The sequence below is a fragment of the Theropithecus gelada genome, chromosome 19, assembly GCF_003255815.1.
Source record: "Theropithecus gelada isolate Dixy chromosome 19, Tgel_1.0, whole genome shotgun sequence".
Classification (NCBI taxonomy): domain Eukaryota; kingdom Metazoa; phylum Chordata; class Mammalia; order Primates; family Cercopithecidae; genus Theropithecus; species Theropithecus gelada.
In genome coordinates, this window is record NC_037687.1 from 41863046 (window position 1) to 41889672 (window position 26627).

The 26627-nt window shown below is 55.9% G+C and overlaps 1 protein-coding gene across 7 annotated transcripts; it reads left to right on the forward strand.

Annotated features, from left to right (window-relative positions):
- The first annotated feature begins 6150 nt into the window (after positions 1–6150).
- DPF1 (double PHD fingers 1) lies at positions 6151–25772 on the forward strand. 7 transcript variants are annotated; one of them, XM_025367342.1, is made up of 12 exons: positions 6151–6306; positions 13571–13726; positions 13810–13917; positions 17608–17735; positions 18002–18091; positions 18780–18858; positions 19066–19197; positions 20259–20309; positions 20403–20522; positions 22986–23098; positions 24406–24487; positions 24632–25772. In XM_025367342.1, exons 2-12 carry the CDS (start codon positions 13702–13704, stop codon positions 24700–24702), a joined length of 999 nt encoding a protein of 332 aa, XP_025223127.1. In that variant the 5' UTR covers positions 6151–6306; positions 13571–13701; the 3' UTR covers positions 24703–25772. The 7 variants fall into 7 exon arrangements, with proteins under 7 accessions (XP_025223127.1, XP_025223124.1, XP_025223126.1 ...); XM_025367339.1 differs by having other exon boundaries at positions 6176–6306; positions 13566–13726; XM_025367336.1 differs by lacking the exon at positions 6151–6306 and adding an exon at positions 12025–12155 and having other exon boundaries at positions 13566–13726; positions 24376–24487.
- Positions 25773–26627: the final 855 nt, after the last annotated feature.

Here is a 26627-nt window from a genome sequence, read left to right on the forward strand (position 1 = left end):
ACCCAGGAGGCGGAGGTTGCAGTGAGCTGAGATGGTGCCCCTGAACTCCAGCCTGGGCGACGGAGTGAGACTCTGTCTCAAAATAGCAAAACAAAAACAAAAACAAAACAAAACTCCCACCTTGGCTTTCCAAAGTGCTGGATGCTGGGATTACATCCAGCATCGCGGTATGAGACACCTGGGTTCAAATCCCAGTTCTCCCTGCCATGAAGGATGAGGGCTTCCTGCCTCAGCTCATTGCTGAGGTTTGGGCTCCTGCTTCCCAAGTGTGGTCTATATGATTCAGTGATGTGTGTAGCTTGTTAAAGCTCAGTACAGATCCTGACTCAGGAGGAGCTAAACCAACGGGTCCTTATTTGCTATTATGGTCATGAGTGTTGTTGCCCTGATGCTGCGTGGCCCCGCCAGCCCCACCTCTTCTGCACCTCAGCATCCCCACCTGGGCAGGAAACTTTTTTTGTTTTTGATACAGGGTCTCGCTCTTGTTGCCCAGGCTGGAGTGCAGTGGCATGATCTCAGCTCACTGCAGTGTCCGCCTCCTGGGTTCAAGCGATTCTCTCATCTCAACCTCCTGAGTAGCTGGGGATTACAGGCACCTGCCACCACGCTCAGCCAGTTATTTTTTGTACTTTTAGTACAGACAGGGTTTCACCATTTTGGCCAGGTTGGTCTCGAACTCTTGACCTCAGGTGGTCCGCCTGCCTCTGCTTCCCAAAGTGCTGGAATTACAGGCGTGAGCCACTGCGCCAGACCTGGGCAGGAAACTTCTGACGAGCACATCTGAACATCCCAAGGGCCGCTTAGGGGAGGCTTCCTCTGAACTGTAGCGGGGAGGAGAAGGGAGAAGTGGCTGTTAGCAGTCGTATCTCCTTCAGAGGCAAAAGCTGGACCCAACGGGCATGGGGCAGAGAGTTTTCTGTGATTCCAGGTCCGCCGGAACCTTGGATTAGAGGCGTGTATGTGTGTATGTGTGTGTGAGAGAGAGAAGGAGAGGAAGAGACCCTGGTGACCAGGTCCTGGGCAGGGTCTGAGGCTCAGATTTGGGCGCCCAGTGTCTCCACCGGCAGCCCCAAGACCTGCAGGCTGTCTCCCGGATCTGAGGCTTCCCAAGCAGCCTCTGCTCGACAAAGACTGGGGCCACAGCGCCCTCTGGTGGGCAAACCCTTGGGTTCCAGGGTTAGGAGAAGCGACCACAGGTCGAGACTTTTAGGGTTTGTTCCCCAAAACTTAAGTGATGGGAACATCAGGCATTACGGCCCCGAGGGGTCAGAGCAGGAACCCTACCCTGTGTTTGGGTAGATCAGGGGGTCAGGACTCAAAAGGATTCACATGCAGGCCGGGTGTTCTCTCCTCCAGGAAGGCTTCCCTGACTGTCACTCTAGGCCAGGAGACAGCCACCTCTGGGCTCCCACAGTGCCCTGTGCCTCCCCCGCCCCAGCCCCGAGCCCTCCGCCTGTGCCCCCAATCCCTGGCCGGATCCCTCTGCCCGTGCCCCCCAGACCCTGCCCGGACCCCTCTGCCTGTGTCCCTCTTGTCCCCGCCCCGACGCCTCTGCCTGTGCTCCCCATCCCACCTGGACCCCTCTGGGCATCACTGTCTGGTGATGAGTCTGTTACTCTTCTGGACTCCAAGCTTAAGGCAAAGTCTGGGCCATCTCAACCACTGCTGTGTCCCCAGCACGTCCACACAGGGATGGAGACCATCGTTCTCTAGAAATGAGTGGATGTGCCATTTATTTATTTATTTTGAGATGGAGTCTCGCTCTGTTGCCCAGACTAGAGTGCAGTGGTGCCATCTCAGCTCACTGCAGCCTCCACTTCCCTAGTTCAAGTGATTCTCCTGCCTCAGCCTCCCGAATAGCTGGGACTACAGGTGCCCACCACCACGCCTGGCTAATTTTTGTATTTTTAGTAGAGTCGGGGTTATACCATATTGGCCAGGCTGGTCTCGAACTCCTGACTTCTGGTGATCCACCCTCCTCGGCCTCCCAAAGTGTTGGGATTATAGCGTGAGACACCATGCCCAGCCAAGTGTGCCTTTTAATCTATCCCTTCTCTCTGCCTTGAAGCCTTAGGTCCAGACCTTCTGGTGGGCAGTTTTCCTTAATAAAGGCCCCAAATTTGCCCCTCACTTCAGGTTTTCTAAGTGTCTATATGGGGTAGGGCACAGCCTGGATCCCACCTGACTCTCTTCATGCTGGGTGCATGCTTTTGGACATTGGGGAGAGGCATGGAGCATGACTAATTGATACATTTTTTTATTTTATTATTTTATTTTGAGACGGAGTTTTTTGCTCTTTTGCCCAGGCTGGAGTGAAGTGGTGCGATCTTGATTTGCTGCCACCTCCGCTCCCTGGGTTCAAGTGATTCTCTTGCCTCAGCCTCTCGAGTGGCTGGGAATAAAAGGCACGAGCCACCATGCCTGGCTTATTTTTGTATTTTTATTAGAGATGGGGTTCAACGTGTTGGCCAGCTGGTCCCGAACTCTTGATTTCAGGTGATCCACCCGCCTTGGCCTCCCAAAGTGCTAGGATTACAAACGTGAGCCACTGCACCCGGCCAATACATTTATTTATTCATAGTTTTGGCTGGGTGTTGTGGCTTGTGCCTGTAACCCAGCACTTTGGAAGGCTGAGGCAGGAGGCCAGGAGCTGCTATTTTAACTAGGGTTGTCTCTGAGGAGGTGGCATTTAACCAGAGACCTGAATGAAGTGCGGGATGGAGTGAGGGAGGTGTCTGTGGGAGGAGCACGCTAGGCAGAGGTGCAAAGGTCCTGTGGCTGGAGTGGGATTGGAATGTTCCGGGAACAGGGAGGAGGCTGGTGGGGCTGGAGTGAAGTTAGTCAAGGGAAGGAAGGAGGGGAAAGAGGCCAGAAATGTGATGAGGGTTGAGGAGGGATGGAGGAGGGCATAGTGAGGGCTTTGCATTTTATTCAAATTATGAAAGAAGCTGTTGGAGGTTTGAGCCAGAAAGTGGTTGGATGCAGATATATGCTTAATTAATTATTATTATTATTATTAGTTGAGATGGAATCTCGCTCTTTTGCCCAGGCTGGAGTGCAGCGGTGCGATCTTGGCTCACTGCAACCTCTGTCTCCTGGGTCCAAGCGATTCTCCTGCCCCAGCCTTCCGAGTAACTGGGGTTACAGGCATGTGCCACCACCACTGGCTAATTTTTGTATTTTTAGTAGAGATGGGGTTTCTCCATGTTGTCCAGACTGGTCTCAAACTCCTGACCTCAAGTGATCCACCCACCTTGGCCTCCCAAACTGTTGGGATTACAGGCGTGAGCCACTGTGCTCAGCCCAGAGATATGCTTCAGATAACCCGCTCTGGCTGTGTGGGGAGAGCAAACTTGGGGGGCAGGAGCCCAGTGATGAAAATGCTACCATAATCCAGGCAGCAGATGATGATGGACAGGACTGGGGTGCAGGCCATGAAGGGCAGAGAGTGGGTGGAATCTGGATATGTTTTGAAAATAGAGACAGGCCGGGCACGGTGGCTCAAGCCTGTAATCCCAGCACTTTGGGAGGCCGAGACGGGCGGATCATGAGGTCAGGAGATCGAGACCATCCTGGCTAACATGGTGAAACCCCGTCTCTACTAAAAAATACAAAAAATTAGCCGGGCGAGGTGGCAGGCGCCTGTAGTCCCAGCTACTCGGGAGGCTGAGGCAGGAGAATGGCGTAAACCCGGGAGGCAGAGCTTGCAGTGAGCTGAGATCCGGCCACTGCACTCCAGCCTGGGCGACAGAGCGAGACTCCGTCTCAAAAAAAAAAAAAAAAAAGAAAATAGAGACAACAGGATTTGCTGATGGGCTTGGGGTGTGTGTGTGTGAAAAAGAAGAGGAGGAGAGTCCAGGATGATTGATTGCACTTAGAACAAAATCCATTTTCTTTATAATGACCTACAAGGTCCTACATGAGCCGGGTCCTTGCTGTCTCCCCAGGCGGTCTCCCCCTGCTCACTCTGCTCCAGTCACACTCAATTGCTTCCTGATCTTTGAACATGCCACACTTGTTCCCAGCCCAGGGCGTTTGCACTTGTTGATCCTGTCCTAGACGTGCTTCTTAGTGCATGCTGGCAACCTCTAGATCTTAGCTCAAATGTCCTCTCCTCGGAGAAGCCACTTCTTCACTCCTTCAAATCAATCTTTTTTCTTTTTTTTTTTTTTTTTTTTTTTTTTTTTTTTTTTTTGAGACAGAGTCTTGCTCTGTCACCCAGGCTGGGATGCAGTGGCCGGATCTCAGCTCACTGCAAGCTCCGCCTCCCGGGTTTAGGCCATTCTCCTGCCTCAGCCTCCCAAGTAGCTGGGACTACAGGCGCCGGCCACCTCGCCCGGCTAGTTTTTTTTTGTATTTTTTAGTAGAGATGGGGTTTCACCGTGTTAGCCAGGATGGTCTCGATCTCCTGACCTCGTGATCCGCCCGTCTCGGCCTCCCAAAGTGCTGGGATTACAGGCTTGAGCCACCGCGCCCGGCCCTGTTTTCTTTTTTTAAAGTTTTTTTTTCTCTTTGATTTTTTTTGAGACAGAAGACAGAGTCTTGCTCTGTCGCCCAGGCTGAAGTGCAGTGGTGCAATCTCCACTCACTGCAAGCTCCGCCTCCCGGGTTCACGCCATTCTCCTCCCGCAGCTTCCCGTGTAGCTGGGACTACAGGCGCCCGCCACCGCGCCCGGCTAATTTTTGTATATTTAGTAGAGACGGAGTTTCACCGTGTTAGCCAGGATAGTCTCGATCTCCTGACCTCGTGATCCACCCGTCTTGGCCTCCCAAAGTGCTGGGATTACACGCGTGAGCCACCGCGCCCGTCCCTAAAGTTATTTTTCATTTGCTTATTTTTTTCTTTCCAGAATCTGTGTTCTGCTGAATCTATTTTATTTTCTTTCTCTTTCTCTCTCTCTCTCTCTTTCTTTCTTTCAAGACAGAGACTGTCTCTGTTGTCCAGGCTGGAGTGCAGTGGTGTGATCATAGCTCACTGCTGCCTCCAACTTTCAGGCTCAAGTGATCTTCGTGCCTCAGCCTCCTGAGTAGCTGAGACTGCAGACATGCATCCCCACACCCAGATAATTTTTAAACTTTTTGTAGAGATGGGGTCTCACTATGTTGCCCAGGCTGGTCTCGTGCTCTGGGGCTCAAGCAATCCTCCTGCCTCAGCTTCCCAAAGTGCTGGGATTATAAGTGTGTGCCCAGACTCTTCTCTTTTTCTTTTCTTTTCTTTCTCTCTCTCTCTCTCTTTTCTTTTTATTATTTATTTATTTATTTTTTGAGACAGGGTCTCACTCTGTCACCCAGGCTGGAATGCAGTGGCACAATCTCGGCTTACTGCAACCTCTGCCTCCCAGGTTCAAGTGATCCTCCCACCTCAGCTTCCTGAATAGCTGGGATTACAGGCATGCGCCACCACACCCCGCTAATTTTCTGTATTTTGGGTAGAGATGGGGTTTCGCCATCTTGCCCATATTGGTCTTGAACTCCTGAGCTCAGATGACGCACCTGCCTCGGCCTCCCAAAGTGATGGGATTACAGGCATAAGCCACCACGACTGGCCCCATTTTCTTTTCTTTATAGCACCGTTCACTGTCTGAAATGATTTTATCTATTTATTTTCTTATTATCTGTCTTTCTCCACTAGAATGTCAGCTCCTTGAGAGTGGCAACTTTGTTTTGGTCATTGCTGTATCCCCAGTGCCTAGAAGAGTTCCTGGAACACAGCAGGCACTCAGTAAATGAACAAAGGCACTGATGAACCCCTGTGCTTGTTCACAGGCTGTCCGACATAGAAGAGACACCCAAATAGGCCCAGACAATAATACACGACAGACTTTAGGGTCATCCGCATACCCTGGGGACACTTAGAAGCTAGGGACCACCTGATTCCGCGCCCGCGGTGCCTGGAGGGTGGAGATCCCGAGCTGGAGACCGAGCACTCCCAGGGAGGGAGGAAAGATGCTCTGGGGGGAGCCCCGCCCCTCCCTGTATCCCCAGCAGCCAATGGGAGCGCGGTCCTCCTGACGCCCCCTGGGACGTGTAGTCCGGGCAGGGGCGCCCTCGGGCGCCGCCGCGCGCCCCTAGACTCCACGTCCCGTCGTGCGCCGGGGGGCGCGGGGATTGGCTGAGCCCCGCCCCCGGCCCGCCCCGCTCCGCTCGCGCCGCAGCCCCAAGAATGAATGAAATCGTAGCGCGCTGGGCGGCAGAGCGGGCGGCGCAGGCCGGGCTGGGCCCGCGCGCGGCGGCAGCGGCGCCCCGGGCCGGAGGCGGCCCAGCCGAGCGGGCCATGGCTACCGCCATTCAGAACCCGCTCAAGTCGTGAGTGTCCCCGCCGTCCCCGCCCCCTGTCCAGACCCCCCCCCACCAGGAGCCCTTCCCCCGCTCGCCCTAGGGCTGAGGAGGGGAACCCAGCGCGCGGACCGTAGTTGAATGGGGGCCCCCAGCGCGAACCCTTGCCCCGGGGACCCCCACCCCCTGTCGCCCCCTGGGGTTGGGGGCGGGAGCCCCTCCAGGGTCGCGGGGGCGCCTCTTCTTTGTCGCTGTCAGTGATGGAATGTGGCGCGGGCTGGGGGTGGCGGAGGCCGTTTCCCCACCCAGAGTGGGGGTAGGGGCTTCCCTCTCCTCCATCTCTTCGTCAGGGTCTCCGGAGGTGCCGGGCCTGCCCCAGCCGGGGCTGGAAGCTCGAACACCTAAGTCCGGACCTCGGTCTCCAGGGTTTCCATTACCCGCTCTCCCCTCATCAAAGCGCCTTTCTCTCTTTCCCCTTCTTTCTCTGGGGACCCCGGCCCTCGCGGCCGCAGGGTGGGAGCTGAGACGTCGGGGGTCCCGAGTTCCATCCCCGCTGCCTCCCTTTTCCTCCCGGAATCTCTGGGAACTAGAAACCCCGAACCCACGGTCAGCCTGGACCGCAGCATCCTTCCCTCTGCCCGCCCATACACATCAAACGGGAGCATCTCTGATCCCCTTGGGGACCGGCTGCCCAGGAGGCGGTGCCGGGAGCGCCCTCGGTCTCCGGGGATTCCCTCCCTTTCTCCCTGGCCGCGGCCCTCCGAGCGTTCGCCTCTTCCCGGGCCTGGTGACTGGGAACTCGGACGCCTAGGTCCCAGCCTGGCCCCTCCTGACCGTCCCCTCTCCTTGCCATCCCTCGCGCTCTCCACCCCTCCCCTTCCCCCTCTCCATCTCGCTCTTGCTTCCTCTTCGGGATCCCGGACTCCCGGGTCCCAGCCCTCCCCCACCCCCTGTTCCCAGGCGGTGACAGCGGGCTCCGAGTGACAGGCGCTCGGCCGCTCCCGCCCTCCCTCCCCGCAGGCGAGCGCGGCGCTCCCCTCCCCCTCCTCCCGGGCCTGGTGGAGGAGGCGGAGGGCGAGCGCCCGCGGCGTCGCACAAAGGGGCCGGGGCGACCTCCCCCACCCTTCCCCCAACCCCGTGCACTGGCTGCCTTGACCTTGAACATCGAGGGCTGGGGGCGGGGGTGAAGGGGGGTGAGAGGGAGAGAGTGAGAGAGGGAGCGGCCCCCCACCCCACCCACGAGAAGGGATGCGCCTGCTGGCTGGACCAGAGGCCGCCAGTTGCTTCTGGTTTCTGGCGGGAATGGGGGTGGGAGGTGGAGGGTGGGAGTTGGGAGAGGAAGCGGGGCAGAGACTTAGAGGCACGCGCCTACACGTGTGGCTCCGCCGTGAGCAGGGTGCCGGGAGCCGGTGTGTGGGGCTTGGGTCCGTGTGAGGTGGTGCATGGTGGTGACACCCCTCTGCTGCCCTCTCACCTTAAGTAGTACACACAGACAGCTGTCTGTCCTGTGAGGGATATCCGCAAAATGGCTGGGAACGGGGCACCTGTGCAAGTTGGTGGATCTACAGGCGATGGGGCCCCTCACCTTGACCCTGGCCCAGACCCCGGGAGGAGGTGTGCTGCAGCCCTGAGCAGGGGCCCAGCCAGAGTAAGCCTGGACTGGGAGGGCCCTGCCCCTCTGTGCCCTCCCCTTCCAAAAGGTCTCTGCAGGGGTGAGGGTGGGGACTCCCTGGCTCCTGAAGGAATGCGAGTCAAATCCCATGGGGAGAAGGAGCTGGAGGGTGCCGCCCTCGCAAGTTCCGACTGCCTGAGTTCTGAAACCAGCTTGAGCCACGAATGTTCCCTGCCGCGAGCCTCAGTTTTACCATCTGTGTATGGGGGCTTCTAACAGCCCTTACCACCCCATGGGGCTGTCCTGGGGCTTAAATAAGGCCATCTTTGTAAAGCACTTAGCACAGAGACCAACACTGATCAAATGTAGTGATTATTATTCGTAGTATCAATATTGATTTATGAAATGGATTTCTACTGTGGGCCAGCTCCCCAACAGGCACTGGGGGATGGGGCAGGAGGATTGTTTGGGCCAGGGAGAGGACTGGGAGTTCAAGTGTGTAGAAGTGTGTGGGAGTGGTGTGTGCAGGTGGTTAGGGTGGAAGGAAAGAAAGGAGAGCCCGCTCCAAGTGTCAGCCTGGGTCTGCGGGTAGAGGCCCTGCTGGTGGGCCAGACACGGAGGCTCATGCCTGTAATTCCAGCACTTTGGGAGGCCAGGGTGAACCGATCACTTGAGCTTAGGAGTTTGAGACTAGCCTGGCCAACATAGGGACACCCTGTTTTTACAAAAATACAAAAATTAGCCGGGTGTGGTGGTGCACACCTGTAGTCCCAGCTACTTGGGGGTTTGAGGTGGGAGGATCGCTTGAGCCTGGGAGGTGGAGGCTGCAGTGAGCTGTGTTCATGCACTCCAGCCTGGGCCATTGAGTGAGATCCTGTCCAAAAAAAAAGAGAGAGAGAAAAAGAAAGAGGAGAGAAAGAAGGAGAAAGAAAGGAAAGAAAGAAAGAAAGAAAGAAAGAAAGAAAGAAAGAAAGAAAGAAAGAAAGGAAGGAAGGAAGGAAGGAAGGAAGGAAGGGAGGGAAAGAAAAAGAGAAAGAAAGGAAGAAAAGAAAAGACAAATAGAAATTCTGCTTGTAGAGGAGGACTGTTAGAAAGGTCTACACTCAGAGTGTCTACACTCGGGCTTCTCTTAATCAAATTGACATGAGAGTTTGGGGTGGGGCAGGGGTGTGTGCCTGAGGCTAGAGGTGTGGGAATCGAGTGTAAGAGGGTGTGCTAGGGGACCTGTGAGCGAATGGGAGGTGAGAGAGGAAGGTGGGGTCACAGCTCACCGTGGGCAAGGCGTGGGGTGGCCACTATAGGCCCCTGGAGGCCAGAGTGATCGTAGGGGTGCCACTTTCCCCCACTTAATCCCTTTGTCACACTCCAGGCCATATGTGAATCAGAGACCCACTTCCTCCTGTTTCAGGAGAGGGGCCGGCCAAGGCCTTACCTGGCTTAGATGGGCGAGTTGGTGGAAAGGGTCTAAGACTAGAGGGGTGTGTGTGTGTGTGTGTGTGTGTGTGTGTGTGTGTGTAGAAGTGACCGTGAGTGTAGGAGGCCTTGACTGGATCTTTCTCATGGGGGGATTTCAAGTGACAAAAATGGTGAAGGCTAGCGGGCCACTATTATCGGCTGGGGCGCCCCCTGGTGGATGAGGGCGTTTGTGGGCGTGTTAATTACAGCAGCCGCCCAAATCTGAATGCTGGCTCTACAGGGGTCGGGGCGGAAGAGAGGAAGGGGAAAGGGGGAGGAGGGGTGAGACGGGAAGAGGGACGGGGTGGTGGTGTTGTGGAGAGACTGGGTCAGTGTGTGACTCAGTGGGTCCGCTCACTCCCTGGGGATCTCTTCCGGTGAAGTCAGTGTGTGTGACAGTGGAAGAGAGAAGGAGGTCAGGGCCACTTGGGGAGGGGCGTCAGGGTGCCTGCCTCCTTCCTTCAGTCTCACTTTCAAAGAGCCGCCAGGGGATGCAGGTATGTGAGGCCACCTTCCTGTGCCTCAGATTCCTCACCTGGAAAATGCAGATATTAATAGCAACACGGGGTGAACTATGCCCAGCACATGATGGGTGCATTTACTCATTCAACAAATATCTACTGAGCATCTATTTTTTTTTTGTTTTGGAGATAGGGTCTTGCTCAGTTGTCCAGGCTGGAGTGTAGTGGTGTGATCATAGCTCATTACAGCTTTGATCTCCTGGGCTCAACCAATCCTCCTGACTCAGCCTCCTGAGTAGCTGGGACCATAGGCACGTGCCACCATGCCCAGCTATTTATTTTCTTTTTGGTAGAGACCAGGTCTCGCTATGTTGCCCAGGCTGGTCTCCTGAGCTCAAGTGGTCCTCTCATCTCAGCCTCCCAAATTGCTGGGATTACAGGCATGAGTCACCTCGCCCTGCTTACTTATTTTTTTTGTTTGTTTGTTTGCTTTTAGAGACAGAGTCTTGCTCTGCCATCCAGACTGGAGTGCAGTGGTGAGACCACAGCTCACTGCAGCCTCAGCCTCCCAGGTTCAAGCTATCCTCCCACTTTAGCCTCGCAAGTAGCTGGTACTACACTGATGCGCCATCATGCCCAGCTAATTTAAATTTTTTTTTTTTGTAGAGACAGGAGTCTGGATATGTTGCCCAGGTTGGTCTCAAACTCCTGGGCTCAAGCAGTCCTCTCATCTAGGCCTCCCAAAGTACTGGGATCGCAGACTGGAGCCATTGCACCTGGCCAGCATTATTCTTTCTTTCTTATTTGTTATTTATTTATTTATTTTTGAGATGGAGTCTTGCTCTTGTTGCCCAGGCTGGAGTGCAAAGGCATGATCTTGGCTCACTGCAACCTCCGCCTCCTGGGTTCAAGTGATTTTCCTGCCTCAGCTTCCCAAGTGGCTGGGATTATAGGCATGTGCCACCACGCCTGGCTAATTTTGTATTTTTAGTAGAGATGGGGTTTCTCCTTGTTGGTCAGGCAGGTCTCAAACTCCCAACCTCAGGTGATCTGCCCGCCTCAGCCTCTCAAAGTGCTGGGATTACAAGCGTGAGCCACTGTTCCTGGCCCGCTTTATTCTTTCTGATAGCATTTAGGTATTACCATTGACATCTTAGTAAAGTACATATCAGCTCCTTTGTGGAATAAATGGATTTCTTGAGCAAATACTACCTGCCAGGTACCTTTTTTTGTTTTTTTGTTTAAGGCAGATTCTTGCTCTGTCGCCCAGGCAGGATGTCAACTCACTGCAACCTCCGCCTCCTGGGCTCAAGTGATTCTCCTGCCTCAGCCTCCCAAATAGCTGGGAGTACAGGCATGCACCACCACATCCGGCTAATTTTTGTATTTTTAGTAGAGACTGTTGGCCAGGCTGGTCTCCTACTCCTGACCTCAGGTGATCCACCTGCCTGGGCCTCCCAAAGTGCCGGGAGTACAGGTGTGAGCCACTGTGCTTGGCCTGCCAGTTACCTTTTAAAATGCTTTGCCTATACTTCCTCATTTAATCCTCACAACACTCCAGTGAGGCATCATCCTCTTTTTACAGATGAGGAAACTGAGGCCCAGAAAGGTTAAGTCATTTGCCAAGGTCACATGGCCACCAAGTGACAGAGCTAAGATTTGAACCCTGGAGGTGTGACTACTGTTTCTAACCTGCACTGCTGCTGTCAGGCCTGCAGAAGGCGTTGAGCAGGGCGGGGTGACCGTGAGCGTGGCTGCTGGAAGAGACAGCCCCGGATGGGGACTCTGGAGCCAGGAGGGACTTGGGTGGGGGGGATGGGAGGTGTCTGCTGGAAGCATGTTGGTGAGAAGTCTGTGTGGGCACCTGGGAGGTGTCTCTGCGTCTCTTAGTATTGCAGTGTGTGTGCATGTGGCTGTGAGTCCGTGCGAAGGTGTGTGAGTAGGAGTGTGTGGGAGGCTGTGAGTCTCCGCGTGAATGTGTGTGTAAACTGCCATGCGTGGGCGTGTGCGAGTCCAGGTGTGCATGTGGTTGTGTGCACGCGAGAGCAGGCTATGTGGACGAGTGAGGGCGGGTGAGTGACGGTGCGTGCCCCGGGCCCCTCCTCCGCGCCGTCCCCGTCCCCGCGGGGTCCCGGGGGCCCCCCGGCCTGGGACTACCACTCCCGGCATGGCCCGGGCGGGCCCGCCCCGTCGCCGCTATTGGCCGTGGCCCTCGTGCTCCCGCCCCCCGGGAATGAATGGATGGGCGGCCTCAGCGCCCGCCCGACCGCCGGGAGGACCGACCCGGCGGGGACCTGCTGGGGGCAGGACCCGGGGAGCAAGATGGCCACTGTCATCCCTGGCCCCCTGAGGTGGTGCGGGCTGGCAGGAGGCGGGGAGGGAGCGCGGGCGGGTCTACGCGGGCCTGGGTGTGTGTGGCGGCCGGGGGTGGGGCCGAGGGGGTGTCTGGGGGGCTGTCACCGAGTGCGGGGCTGCGTGGGGGTGCGAGAGTGTGTGACTGTGGGTCTCTGACAAGAATGATGTCGGATGCGCCGCTCCCTGGAGGGGTGGAGGGCGTGGGGGACCTCCAGATTCTTTTTGGGGAAGGGGGACATCGTCCCCTCCCTGCGACCCTCGGGTCTGGGAGAGGGTGAAATGACCCGGGGGTGCGGGAGCCTTGGCAAACTGGAGTGAAGTCCAACTACCTTTGTCTTGGGATGTGGAGTGTGTGTATGTGCCACTTATTTGTGTTCTGGTTTTTAAAAGAATTTTTGGGGGATAGGTGTGTGGACGTGTGTCCGTTTCTTTTTATTCTGCACTAGATATCTTTGGATATTTGGGTCTCCCAGTGTGTGTCTGTGTCCTTTGGAACTATCTGTCATTTGTCTTGTGTTCTGTGTTTTTGGGTATGTAGGGCTGTGTGTATTTGTGTGTAAATTTTTGTGTGACTGTGGGTGGATTTGGCTGTTTCTGTGTTTTATATGTGTGTGTGTCTGTGTGGATGTGTTATATTTTAGATACTGGTTCCACATTGCACATCTTTGTAAATGTGTGTACCTGTGTGAATCTATGTGATTTCTTTGTGTTGTGTGTCTGGATATTGTGTGTGTGGTTTGTGTTGTGTCTTTGGATACGTGGGTAAGTGCACAGGGGGGTAAGTGGTTTCTGTAGTTCCTGTCCTTTGACATGTGTGTGTCTGTATGTCTTTGGCTGCATGAGGTGTGTGTGTGTGTGGGGTGTTATGCTTCCATGTTGTGTGTCTTTGTGTGAGTGATGTGTTTCTGGTGTGTGTCTGTGGATATGTGATGTGTCTTTGTGCATGGTTATTTGTGTGATTCGTCTCCACACTATAGAACTTGGGATATTTGTCTTTTTCAGTAGATATTTATGTGTGCACGTGTGTGAGGTTTGTCTGTTTCTCCTTTGTGAGTACTGGGATTTGTCTCTCTTTGTGTGTGTGAATCCCGTGTGACTGTGGGTGATTTGTGTTGTGTGTCTGCATGTGTTCATGTAGGGATACATCCCGGTGTGTTTTTGTTTGTTTCTGTATGGTGTTTCTACTCATGAGCTGGAGGCCTGTTTGAGTCCCAGTTTGGGGGCCCCTGGGCCCTGTCCCCTTCCCCCAGCCTGGGTCCCGGAGTGGGAGGAGGAGAGAGGTGAAGCTGGAGGGGTCTGCCCACCCCTCCCGAGCCTGGGCGGGCCGGCAGCCGGGGGAGGGGTGCTGGGCGACCCTGTGCGCCTGCCCTTGCTGACAGCCGCCCGCCCGTTCGCTGCCCCTCTAGCCTAGGCGAGGACTTCTACCGCGAGGCCATCGAGCACTGCCGCAGCTACAACGCGCGCCTGTGTGCGGAGCGCAGCCTGCGACTGCCCTTCCTCGACTCGCAGACCGGCGTGGCCCAGAACAACTGCTACATCTGGATGGAGAAGACCCACCGCGGGCCGGGTACGGCTGGGAGGGCTGGCGCGAGGCGGGGCGGGGCCGGGCCACCCCACCGCGGCCGCCCTCTCACCTTCCTCTCCCTCCAGGTTTGGCCCCGGGACAGATTTACACGTACCCCGCCCGCTGTTGGAGGAAGAAACGGAGACTCAACATCCTGGAGGACCCCAGACTCAGGCCCTGCGAGTACAAGATCGGTGGGTGCAGCCGCTGGGGCCCCCAACGGTGTCCCAGGGCCTGCTGTGTGTCCAAGCCCGTCGGTCACCTTTATCCGCCTTCTAGCAAGTGTCTGCCTGGCTGGCTGTGTGTCTGCCCATGTGCATCTCGGGTGTTTCCCAGAGATTCCACAGTTTCTCTGAGTCACTGAGTGGCGACTGCATCTCCTCCTACATGGGCCCAGGTGCCCAGTTGTTGTTATGTATTTATTTATTTATTTTTGAGACAGAGTTTCACCCAGGCTGGAGTGCCATGGCGCGATCTCGCAACCTCCACCTAGTGGGCAGTTGAACCTTGAACCCGCAACCTCTGCCTAGCGGGTTCAAGCGATTCTCCTGCCTCAGCCTTCTGAGTAGCTGGGATTACAGGCATGCGCCGCCACGCCCAGCGAATTTTGTATTTTTAGTAGAAATGGGGTTTCACCGTGTTGGTCAGGCTGGTTTGGAACTCCTGACCTTAGGTGATCTGGCCACCTCGGCCTCCCGAAGTGCTGGCATTACAGGCGTGAGCCACTGTACCAGGCCTGTTGTTTTTAAAATAGAGGCAGGGTGTTATTAGGTTGCCTAGGCTGGTCTCGAACTCCTGAGCTCAAAGGATCCTCCCTTCTCAGCCCTCCAAAGTGTGGGGATTACAGGCGTGAGCCACCACAGCCCGCCAGGGGGTTCAGTGGTATTGGAGGGCATAGTGATGCCTGTTAGGTGTGTGTGGGTGTGTGGAGTTTCTGACTGCATCCCTTCCCCTGGGAGTTGGGATGGATCAGTATCTGCCTGTATTTTTTTTTTTTTTTTTTGAGATGGAGTCCGGCTCTGTTGCCCAGGCTGGAAGTACAGTGGCACGATCTCAACTCACTGCCACCTCCGCCTAGTGGGTTCAAGTGATTCTCCTGTCTCAACCTCCCACGGAGCGCACATCGACATGCCCAGCTAATTTTTTTGTATTTTTAGTAGAGACGGAGTTTCAACATGTTGGCCAGGCTGGTCTCGAACTCCTGACCTCAGGTGATCCACCCGACTCGGCCTCCCAGAGTGCTGGGATTATAGGCTTGAGCCACCGTGCCCGGCCATCTGCCTGTATTTTTTTCTGTGGGTGCCTGAGGGTGTCCGCCTCTGTATCTCCCCAAGGGCGCCTGGATGTCTCAGTGTCTGGTTGGAGCTCTCTCCTCTCTTAGGTGTATCTTCCCGGGTGTCTCCAAGTGTCTTAGAAGGCTTGTGTCTTGTGTATGTCTGGTTTGTCAGGGCGCCCAGCTCCTTCCCAGTGTGTCTGGGTGTGTGGGGCGGTGCGGCCGTCTCTTTCTGTGCGTGTGCAGGTGCCTCGGAGTGTCTGGGAGAATCTCTTCCTGATGGTGTCTGGCGTATCAGGTGTATTTCTGCACGTGTGTGTCAGTCCATCAGAGGATCTGGACTTAACCTTGAATGTGTGTAGGAGTATCAGGGTCATTGGGGTCAGTTTCTCTTCCTGAGTCCGAAGGTCTGTGCGTACCCAGGAGTGTGGCAGTGCCCACCTGGCTGTGTCTCTCTGTCTGTCTGTGTCTCCTCTGTGTGTGTGTGTGTGTGTGTGTGTGTGTGTATCTAGCTGAGCAATTCTCCCTGGGTATGTTGGTATCTCCCCACTGTGTGTCTAGGCATCTCATCTGGCTGTCTTCCCCAGGGAGGTCTAGGTATCTGGAGGGCTAATTCTTTCTTTCTTTCTTCTTTCTTTCTTTCTCTTTTTTTCTCTTTTTCTTTCTTTCTTTCTTTCTTTCTTTCTTTCTTTCTTTCTTTCTTTCTTTCTTTCTTTCTTTCTTTCTTTTCTTTTTTCTTTCTTTCCCTTCCTTCCTTCCTTCCTTCCTTCTTCCCTCCCTCCCTTCCTTTTCTTTCTTTCTTTTCCTTCTTTCTTTCTTTTCCTTCTTTCTTTCTTTCTTTCTTTCTTTCTTTCTTTCTTTCTTTCTCTTTCTTTCTTTTTCTCTTTCTCTCTTTCCCTCCCTCCCTCCCTCTCTCTTTCTTCTTTTTTTCTTTCTTTCTTTTTCTTTCTCTTTCTTTCTCTTTCTTTTCTTTCTTTTTTCTTTCTTTCCCTTCCTTCCTTCCTTCCTTCCTTCCTTCCTTCCTTCCTTCCTTCCTTCCTTCCTTCCTTCCTTCCTTCCTTCCTTCTTCCCTCCCTCCCTCCCTCCCTTCCTTTTCTTTCTTTCTTTTCCTTCTTTCTTTCTCTTTCTTTTCTTCCATCCAGTTTGGAGTGCAGTGGCACGATCTCAGCTCACTGCAACCTCTGTCTCCCGAGTTCAAGTGATTCTCTTTCTCAGCCTCCTGAGTAGCTGGGATTACAGGCGTGAGCAATTACATCCGGTCAATTTTTGTATTTTGTTTTTAAGTAGAGATGAGGTTTTACCATGTTGGCCAGGCTGGTCTCGAACTCCTGACCTGAAGTGATCCACCCACCTCGGCCTCCTAAAGTGCTGGGATTACAGGTGTGAGGCACCGCACCTGACCAGCTGATTATCTCTGTGCATCTCTGAGAGTACCCATGGGTCCGGCTATGTCTCCTTCATGTGTCTGGCTGTCTCCAAGGATCTGGCTATACCTCTCTGAGTCTCTAGGCTGTATCTGAGAGTGTGGCTTGGCCAGGCATGGTGGCTTGTGCCTGTAATTCCAGCATTTTGGGAGGCTGAGGCAGAGGATCACTTGAACTCAGGAGTTTGAGACCAGCCTGACTAACATGGTGAAACCCTGTCTCTACCAAAAATACAAAAATTAGCTGGTGTGGTGGCGGGCCAACCACTCTGCCTGTAGTCTTAGTTACCCAGGAGGCTGATGGGAGGATCACTTGAGCCTGGGAGTCGCAGTGAGCTGAGATTGTGCCACTGCACTCCAACCTGGGTGACGGAGCGAGACCCTGTCTCAAAAAAAAAAAAAAAAAAAAAAAAAGAAAGAAAAAGAAAAAGGAGAGCTTGGTTGGGCCACTTCCTTTCCGCGTCTGTCTCAGAAAATCTGTCTGGATGTCCCCTATGGGTGTCCATGTGTCTCCTCTGTGAGTGTGTATCTGTCCGTATTTGTCTGGGTGTGTTTAAGAGTCGCTGTGTCGGCCGGGTGCGGTGGCTCAAGCCTGTAATCCCAGCACTTTGGGAGGCCGAGACGGGCGGATCACGAGGTCAGGAGATCGAGACCATCCTGGCTAACACGGTGAAACCCCATCTCTACTAAAAAATACAAAAAACTAGCCGGGCGAGGTGGTGGGCGCCTGTAGTCCCAGCTACTCGGGAGGGAGGCTGAGGCAGGAGAATGGCGTAAACCCGGGAGGCGGAGCTTGCAGTGAGCTGAGATCCGGCCACTGCACTCCAGCCTGGGCAACAGAGCGAGACTCCGTCTCAAAAAAAAAAAAAAAAAATAGTCGCTGTGTCTTCCCTGAGTAGGTCTGGGTGTGCCTGATGGCCTGTGTCTTTTTCTGAGGCTTTCCGGTGTATCCAAAGTTCTGACTGTGTCTCCTGCCATGCGTCCCAGGGCATCTGAGGGTGTGGCTGGGTCTCCCCGGGGTCTGGGCCTCCCTTCTAGGGCGTGTAGTTAAATCCTCGCCTCGGCTGCTGGCCGAGTGTGGGAAAGCTTCTTCCCTCCCGCAAAGAGCATGGTCCCCCCACCTGCATAGTTTGAGGAGTCCTCTAGGGTCAACTTCCCCATCTGACCCCTCCATGGCCCTGTCCCCAGACTGTGAAGCACCCCTGAAGAAGGAGGGTGGCCTCCCTGAAGGGCCCGTCCTCGAGGCTCTGCTGTGTGCAGAGACGGGGGAGAAGAAGATTGAGCTGAAGGAGGAGGAGACCATTATGGACTGTCAGGTAGGCCCACCCCTGGGGGACCCCCTGACATGGCTTCCTCTCACCCCTGCCGGCCGCCAGCCCGGTCCCTCATGTTCCTGCTCTGAAACCGCCTGGTTTCCTCCAGCCCTTGGGCATCCCAGTCTCCATCCTCCCAGACTTCATCTCTGTTTGGAAGAACTCCCGACTTACGCTCTCATCCCCAATCTCCACCTCTGCCCAGAGCCCCTCAAAAGCAGGTCAGTGGCTCCTACTTTCTTGATCCGTCTCCTTTCTCTATTGCCCAGAAACAGCAGTTGCTGGAGTTTCCGCATGATCTCGAGGTGGAAGACTTGGAGGATGACATTCCCAGGAGGAAGAACAGGGCCAAAGGAAAGGTATCACCCCAAGGTTCTCCTCTCCCCTGCTCCCCTCAATGACAGGTCTCATTCGTGGAGCAGGCGCAGTGGTCGGCCCCTGCCACAGTCTGACCTCATTGAATCCCAGAACAGCCTGCAGGGGTGGGGGATTTAATACCCATTTTACAGATGAGGAAACTGAGGCTCATCTGTATTAAGCCATTTGCAAAGCAGAGATTATGCAGTGGGTTAGAGCTACCTTCATCCCCGTGCCGCAGAGGAAGAAGCTGAAACTTGGAGAGGTTTGAAGCCCCACAGCTAGGACGTTTGCAGAGCTGCAATTTGAATTTGCAAAAGACTCTGTTTTCTCACTTTCTTTTTTCCTTTTTTTTTTTTTTTTTTCGAGACAGAGTCTTGCTCTGTCGCCAGGCTGGAGTGCAGTGGCGTGATCTCGGCTCACTGCAACCTCCGCCTCCTGGGTTCAAGCGATTCTTCTGCCTCAGCCTCCTAAGTAGCTGGGACTACAGGCATGCGCCACCACACCCGGCTAATTTTTGTATTTTTAGTAGAGATGGGGTTTCACCATGTTGGCCAAGGTGGTCTCGAGCTCTTGACCTACTGATCTGCCTGCCTTGGCCTTCCAAAGTGCTGGGATTACAGGCGTGAGCCGCCGCGCCCGGCCTGTTTTCTTACTTTCTTGGCCTCTCACTCCTGACTCTCCCTACAGGCATATGGCATCGGGGGTCTTCGGAAACGCCAGGACACCGCTTCCCTGGAGGACCGAGACAAGCCGTATGTCTGTGATAGTGAGTCCTTCTGAAGAGGGGGAAAGGCAGAGAGAGGGGGGCCCAGAGAATCCCCACCTTGTGGCCCTCTGCCTCCTGTTCCAGACCCGGGTTGGGGGGATGCTCAGGTCTCTGGCCGAGTGGGGGAGGTGTGATCCTGGAGGCCAGGGTGGAGGCAGCATGGGCCTGGAGGGGCTGACAGGCCCTCCTGGCTCGCTCGCTCCCCAGTCTGTGGGAAACGGTATAAGAACCGGCCGGGGCTCAGCTACCACTACACCCACACCCACCTGGCTGAGGAGGAGGGGGAGGAGAACGCCGAACGCCACGCCCTGCCCTTCCACCGGAAAAACAACCATAAACGTGAGCTGGCAGGCCAGGTGGGGGTGGTGAGGGGCCCTGGGAGTGGGGAAGAGGAGCCCAGCTGGGGGTGGGGGTGGGGGGGCATTAGACATTTCTGGAAAATCTCCAGCTCAGCCGTTCCCTCCCCCCACCGACCATGGGGATGCTGGCTCTGGGGTTGCCATGGCAACCAACCATCGCTCCTTCGCTCCCGGCCGGGCGTAATATTTCTGGGTCTGATTTATTGTTTCAATTAGAGCTTGGGGAGGGGGGGTGTGATAGATGGCTCCCCTCCCGCCCTGCCTTCCCTTTCTCCTTTCTCGGCTAAGCTTTGGTCAAGGGGCAGGGTCTGTGACCTGGGAGCCCTTGGCGTCCGCCCGTGCCAATCCCATGCCAGTTCTGACAGCTGAGGGATGGGGGCGAGGAGGAGGGTTTGGGAGAGGCAGCAGGGAGACACCGTCTTCCCACCTATCTCTCAGAGGCAGAGGCTGAGTGTCCTCACCCCAGGCCACTACACACCTGGGCACCTCGGTGTTCAGAATTTTTCTTCTGAGTGTCTGTTTCTGTACCAGATCTTGGCTCGGGGTACTCTCTGAATTTGTTAGATACAAATTACTGAGGGTGCACTTGGAAGTGGGTGGCTGGGAGACATGTAAGTGAGAAGGGAAGCAGGGAGCCCTTCTTCACGCTGTCTTTACCAAGTTTTGACCCAATAAAGAGGACGGGTCAGTTGTCTCAAGGAGTTGGGAATCCTGACTGGGTGCAGTGGCTCACACTTATAATCCCACCATTTTGGGAGGCTGGGGCGGGAGGATCGCTGGAGGCCAGGAGTTGGAGTCCAGCCTGGACAACATACCAAGATGCTGCTTTTATTTTTAATTGAAAAAAAATAAATAAATAAAAAGAAGAGTTGGGAGTCCCGATGAGAACTGTTTTCGCCTCTCCCCACGGCTTAGGGTAGCTACTCACTCTTCCCACCTCCCCACACCTGGACTAAGAGGTCCATCCCTGGGGCTGAGGCTGGGGGCAGGGTGGAGCCTTGCCTGTGGTGAGAGTCCCTCTCTCTGTCCCCCTTACCCCAGAGTTTTACAAAGAATTGGCCTGGGTCCCTGAGGCACAAAGGAAACACACAGGTATGGACGCCTCCTTCTGCTCCTAACGTCTGCAGCCACCTTTGCGGGGTGCCCTTGCCTGCCCCGTGCCAATGCCTGTCCGCTGTCTTGCAGCCAAGAAGGCGCCCGATGGCACTGTCATCCCCAACGGCTACTGTGACTTCTGCCTGGGGGGCTCCAAGAAGACGGGGTGTCCCGAGGACCTCATCTCCTGTGCAGACTGTGGGCGATCAGGTGACGCTCCCCACCTGAGGTTTCTGGGGGCCGGGTGCAGAGGACATTCAGGAGTGCAGACCTGGAGGGAGGGAGGCAAGGCGGTGAGGACTGAGGGGACCCCGAGCGTGTAGGGGATACTGAGGATAACCAGAGCTAGCGAGGCTGATGCAACTGCTGAGGATGGTGGGAATTGGATCGGATCAGTGAGGCTTCAGGGATAACGGGATGTGGCTCTCATGGCACTGTGGGTAGCGGCCTGTGCTTAGCATGGCATCAAGAGTAGTGAGAGGCTGGGTGCAGTGGCTCACGTCTGTAATCCCAGCACTTTGGGAGGCAGAGGTGGGAGGATCACTTGAGGCCAGGAATTTGAGACCGGCCTGAGCAACATAGCAAGACCCCCATCTCTACAAAAAATTTAAAAATTAGCCAGGTGTGTTGTTGCGCACCTGTAATCCCAGCAACTCAGGAGGCTGAGGCTGGAGGCTCCCTTGAGCCCAGGAGTTTGAGACCAGTCTGGGCAACATAGTGAGATCCCATCTATTAAAAACAAAATTAGCCGGGCATGGTGTCGCACCCCATTAGTCCCAGCTACCCAGGAGGCTGAGGTGGGAGGCTGCTTGAGCCCAGGAGGTTTTTTTTTTTGAGATGGAGTCTCCCTCTGTCACCCAGGCTGGAATGCATTGGCACAATCTTGGCTCACTGTAACCTCCGCCTCCTGGGTTCAACTGATTCTTGCGCCTCAGCCTCCTGAGTAGCTGGGATTACAGGCACACGCCACCATGCCAGGTTAGTTTTTGTATTTTTAGTAGAGACAGGGTTTCACCATGTTGGCCAGGCTGGTCTCAAACTCCTGACCTCAGGTGATCTGCCTGCCTTGGCCTCCCAAAGTGCTGGGATTAAAGGCATGAGCCACTGCACCCGGCCCCTTGAGCCCAGGAGTTTTTGACCAGTCTGGGCAACATAATGAGAGCCCATCTATTAAAAAAAAATTGGCCGGGTACAGTGGCTCACATCTGTAATCCCAGCACTTTGGGAGGCTGAGGTGGGTGGATTACAAGGTCAAGAGATCAAGACCATCCTGGCCAACATAGTGAAACCCCGTCTCTACTAAAAATATAAAAATTGGCCGGGCGCGGTGGCTCAAGCCTGTAATCCCAGCACTTTGGGAGGCCGAGGCGGGTGGATCACGAGGTCAGGAGATCGAGACCATCCTGGCTAACATGGTGAAACCCCGTCTCTACTAAAAAATACAAAAAACTAGCCGGGCTTGGTGGCGGGCGCCTGTAGTCCCAGCTACTCGGAGGCTGAGGCGGGAGAATGGCGTGAACCCGGGAGGTGGAGCTTGCAGTGAGCCGAGATCGCGCCACTGCACTCCAGCCTGGGCGACAGAGCAAGACTCCGTCTCAAAAAAAAAAGCTGGGTATGGTTTCGCACCCCATTAGTCCCAGCTACTCGGGAGGCTGAGGTGGGAGGATTGCTGGAGCCCGGGAGGTCAAGGCTGCAGAGTGGGCTCTGATGGCACCACTGTGCTCCAGCCTGGGCAACAGAGTGAGACCCTGTTTCAAAAACCAAAACAAGACAAAAGGAGTAGCAAGAGACGGGGGTCAAGGTGTGGCGGGTAGTGAGCTGTGCGGTGTAAGTGACGGATGCCACCACCTGGGCACTGGTAGCAGGACGAGCTTGCCGTAGAATTGTGGCTTACAGAACGTGGTTTCCTGTGGTGGACTTGTGGGCAATACAGACTGGATGCCACAGCACAGTAGGCCATGCATTGTGGTTGTCATGGCATCATGGGTAGTGAAATGTGGTTGTCATGGCAACTCGGTATCATGGAATGTAGTTGTGATGGCACCGGGGCCGTGGTTGCAGGGGGCGGGCACCACGGGTCGTGGCTGCAGGTCGCAGCTGCGGGTGTCTCTGCACCGGGGCCGTGGAATGACGGACAGCCTGGCGCTCCACAGTATTGTCAGTAACAGTTTGGTTGCTGGGGCATCATGTGGAATGGGCTTTAGTTGCACGAAACCAAGGTGTGGGGACCCCGTTGTGGAAGGCGGTTGCCATGGCATTGTGGCTGGGAGAGTGCGGTCGCCACGCTGCTGCGGTTAACAGGACCCTGGCCATTCTGCTGTGGGTAATGGAATGTGGCTGTCTCAGCACGGTGGTTAACAGAAGGTGGTTGCCACAGTGTTGTGGGTGGTAGAAAGTGGTTGCCACAGCACTGTGGGTAATGGAATGCGGTTGCCATGGCGTTCAGGGGAGCAGAGTGTGGTTGCCATGGTGGTTGTGGTAGGAGACTGGTGGCCGGGGGACAGCTGCTGGCCACGTGGTTGCTGGGCAGGTGTGGGGTCAGGCTGTGGACCCCGGCAGCTCATCCCGGCCTCATCAGCCGGGAGTAGGGGCTGAGCGATGGTTCCCCTGGTGGTCAGTGCCCACCAGGGGCACGCTGACCTCCTAACTGCACCCCTGCCCCTTGGCCCCCAGGACACCCCTCATGTTTACAATTCACGGTGAACATGACGGCAGCTGTGCGGACCTACCGCTGGCAGTGCATTGAGTGCAAATCCTGCAGCCTGTGCGGAACCTCCGAGAACGACGTGAGTGCCGCCCGCCCCCCGCGTGCCCTGCTGCCCGCCCCGCTTGGCACATCCACCTCCGCTCCTCGAGCTTAAAGCCTGTGTCTGAGCCCTCCCTGCTGAACGCGAGTCCCCTGTGTTACCATCATGCTGGTGTCCATAAATTGAACCCGGCACTTTCTCCTCTTTGTCTCTCTGACTCCTCCCAACCACCCTCTGAAGCAGGGGGTCTTGTTCCCACTTCGCAGGGAAGAAACCGAGCTCAGAGAGGGAAAGAGACCTGGCCAGGGTCAGCCAGCTAGGGAAATGGAAGAGCTGAGATGTAAAGCCATGACCACTGCTGGCAGAGCTGGTATCAGATCATCTTAGGATTGTTTAAAGCCTTCCACAGGCCGGGCGCGGTGGCTCACGCCTGTAATCCCAGCACTCTGGGAGAGGCTGAGGTGGGTGGATCACCTGAGGTCAGGAGTTCCAGACCAGCCTGGCCAACATGGTGAAACCCCATTTCTACAAAAGTACAAAAATTAGCTGGGTGCCTGTAGTCCCAGCTACTTGGGAGGCTGAGGCAGGAGAATCTCTTGAACTTAGGAGGTGGAGATTGCAGTGAACCGAGATGGCGCCACTGCGCACTCCAGCCTGGGTGACAGAGCGAGATTCCGTCTCAAAAACAAAAACAAAAACAAAAGCCATGACTGTTGCAGGCAGAGCCGGTATCAGATCATCTTGGTGTCATATAAGGCCTTCCACAGGCCGGGAGTGGTGGCCCACCCATGTAATCCCAGCACTTTGGGAGGCTGAGGAGTTTTGAGCCCAGCAGTTCTAGACCAGCCTGGGCAACATAGTGAGACCCCCATCTCTACAAAAAATTAAAAAAAAAAAAAAAAAAAAAACAGCCAGGCGTGGTGGCCCACACCTGTAGTCCCAGCTCAGGTGGCTGAGGCAGGAGAATCACTTGAGCCCAGGAGTGTGAGGCTGCAGTGAGCTGTGACTGCACCACTGCACTTCCAGCCTGGGCAACAGGGTAGGACCCTGTCTCTAAAAATATAAAATAATAATAATAATAAACCTTCCGCAGAGCCTTGTGAAACCCCCACTATAAATCCTTATGAAACCCCCGCTATAAATCGCGGAGGGACCGTCCCGAGGGATATATGCTTGGCTAAGCAGTGTTGTGCACACATTTCCTGCTGCTAAGACCTTCTCAGAGACTTTCTTGGCAGGCCTCACCTCCCCCCAGCCCCCTTGACCTAGCCCCTGCCCCAGCCCCCCACCCCCGTTTCTGGTGCCCGTGCCCCCAGGGTGCCAGCTGGGCGGGTCTCACCCCCCAGGACCAGCTGCTGTTTTGTGACGACTGCGATCGGGGTTACCACATGTACTGCCTCAGCCCCCCCATGGCGGAGCCCCCGGAAGGTGAGAGGAGAGGCAGGCACCACGTGGGCGGGGGGGTGGGAACGCCCATCTCCCGGTTGTCGAGAACTGTGTCCTCTGGGTGGGAAGCGGCTGGGGCAGCCCTCCGGGACCTGGGCCTGACTCCAGCTTCGGCCGCCCCCGCAGGGAGCTGGAGCTGTCACCTCTGTCTTCGGCACCTGAAGGAAAAGGCTTCCGCTTACATCACCCTCACCTAGGCCGGCTCGGCGCCGGGACTCTGGGGTGGTGCTCGCCTACCTGCCTCTCTGAGCTCCTCACTTCTCCTCCACCCTGAATGCCCCGCAGCGGGAGCGGGAGAGGGGGAAGCCGAGAGGGGGCTGGGCCACCCCCTCCCCTCTGTGCAAGTGGAATGTCTGCCCTGTGGGTGGGTGGGCCCGGCCAGGGCCTCTCCCTCCCTCCCTCCCTCTCTGTCCCTTGGCAAATGGACACCAGGGGCTTCTCCCCTCAAAGCCATACCCCGCCTCTGGGCGGGCATGGGGGGTGGTGGGTGCCAGCCAGGGGCATGGACAGAGCCTTTTTCTAAAGAAAAAGACAAAAAGTTAAAAAAAAAAAAAAAAGAAAAAAAAGGAAAAGAAGTTAATATATACAAAGAGTCCTCCAAGGCCTGGCTGGGTGGAGGGGCGCTGCTGAGAGCGTCCACTGGGCACCCGCCTCTGCCGGCCCCCTGCCGGGCGCCCGAACCCCAATTTCTGGAGCTGCAGCCGTCCCGCGCCCCACCCAAGGTGGGCACCTTCCCCTCCTGTGCCCAGGGCGGTGGGCGTGGTGTCCACCTGCCCCTCCCGGTGCCCACGGTGGATACTGCATGATGTGAACCTTGGTTTTGAACTCTGTTCCTGCCCCTCCCCGACCGCCCTGGCCTGTGCCCGCCCCGTGCCTGCCGTGGCTGGTGGGTGGCGGTGGTGGGGCCGGGTGGGCCCCCGCCCAGCGCCTGCTGGAATGAGAAGCACAGACTCCGCCACGGACTCCTTTTCCCTCCCTCCTCCGCCCTCCTCCCGCCCCGCCAGGCCTGGCGGCCCCCGCCCCCCTCACTGGCCATTTTGGGGGGAGTGAGGGGGCGTGGTTGTTTCTTGTGGTTGTGTGTGTTTGTTGTTTGGGTTTTTAAAAAGGGAAACTGAGACTGCAGGTGGGGGAGGTGGTGGGTTTTGGGGGGATGTCCCCCAATCCAGGAGTCCCCTCCCACTTGTCACCGAGTCTCCTCTATTGCCTGCCTCTGCTGTGAATTAACTTGTTCTGTGTATTAAACTGGGCCTGACCCCTCTGCCCACGACTGCCTTGTTCTCCCGTCTGGTTTGGGGCATCACCAAGAAGGAGGCCCAGGGGTGGGGGGGGCCTTGTAGGGGGTGAGGCGACCAGCCAGCCCCTACTTCCATCCACCTCCTCCTCCCGCCTGCACCCTGCCTCTCCCCGGCTTTGTCCCAGCTCCGCCTTGCTTTGCCAGAAAGGAGGAGAAGGGGGATGGGGTGGAGGGGCTCCCGCCCAGCCAGCTGTGGTTGCCCCGGCAACGGGCTGCTGCAGCTGCAGCGGGCGCAGCCAAGAGGGAGGCAGGAGCCGGGCCGGGGGAAGGGAAGGGCTGGGAAGAGGACGGTGGGTTGGCCCCTCCTGAGACTAGGGTGGGGAACGGGGGTGTCAGGAGGTGTCATCCCAGGCCCAGACATCTCCAGGGAGCTCCCTGTCCTGGATGTGGGGCAAATCAGCAGTGGGGATGGGGTGGAAAGAGAGGTACTAAGGGAGGGCAGAAGGGTATCTAGACACTGGCACTGGGAGAGAGACTGAGATGTGGGCGACACGTGGGGGGCGGGAGTGAGGAGTGAGGGAACTAGGACACAGATCAGGAGAGAGAAAGAGATGAGGACAGTCACACAGTTATTGAGAGAATCAGAAAAAAGAGCAGGAGGGTGCAGAAGGGAGAGACAGGAGGAAGGACTGGGAGAGAGGAAGGGAGCAGGGGTGAGAAGGAGGTTTAGTGGGAGAGGGAATAACAGTAATAAAGAATGGCTGACATGCTGGGAGAGGCGGGAGGAGGAGGAGGAGGATGGTGATTGGGGAAGAGCAGCAGCAGATTTAGGGAAAGGTCCTCCAGGAGGGGAGACAGAGGAGCCACATTGTGGGTGGAGAGAGAGAC

Coding starts and splice junctions, on each gene's coding strand:
- DPF1 (XM_025367336.1), top strand. CDS start 12,046: ATGGGCGGCCTCAGCGCCCGCCCGACCGCCGGGAGGACCGACCCGGCG. Junction 19,198..20,258: donor CCGGAAAAACAACCATAAAC/GTGAGCTGGCAG, acceptor CCCTTACCCCAG/AGTTTTACAAAGAATTGGCC. Junction 20,523..22,985: donor TGCAGACTGTGGGCGATCAG/GTGACGCTCCCC, acceptor CTTGGCCCCCAG/GACACCCCTCATGTTTACAA.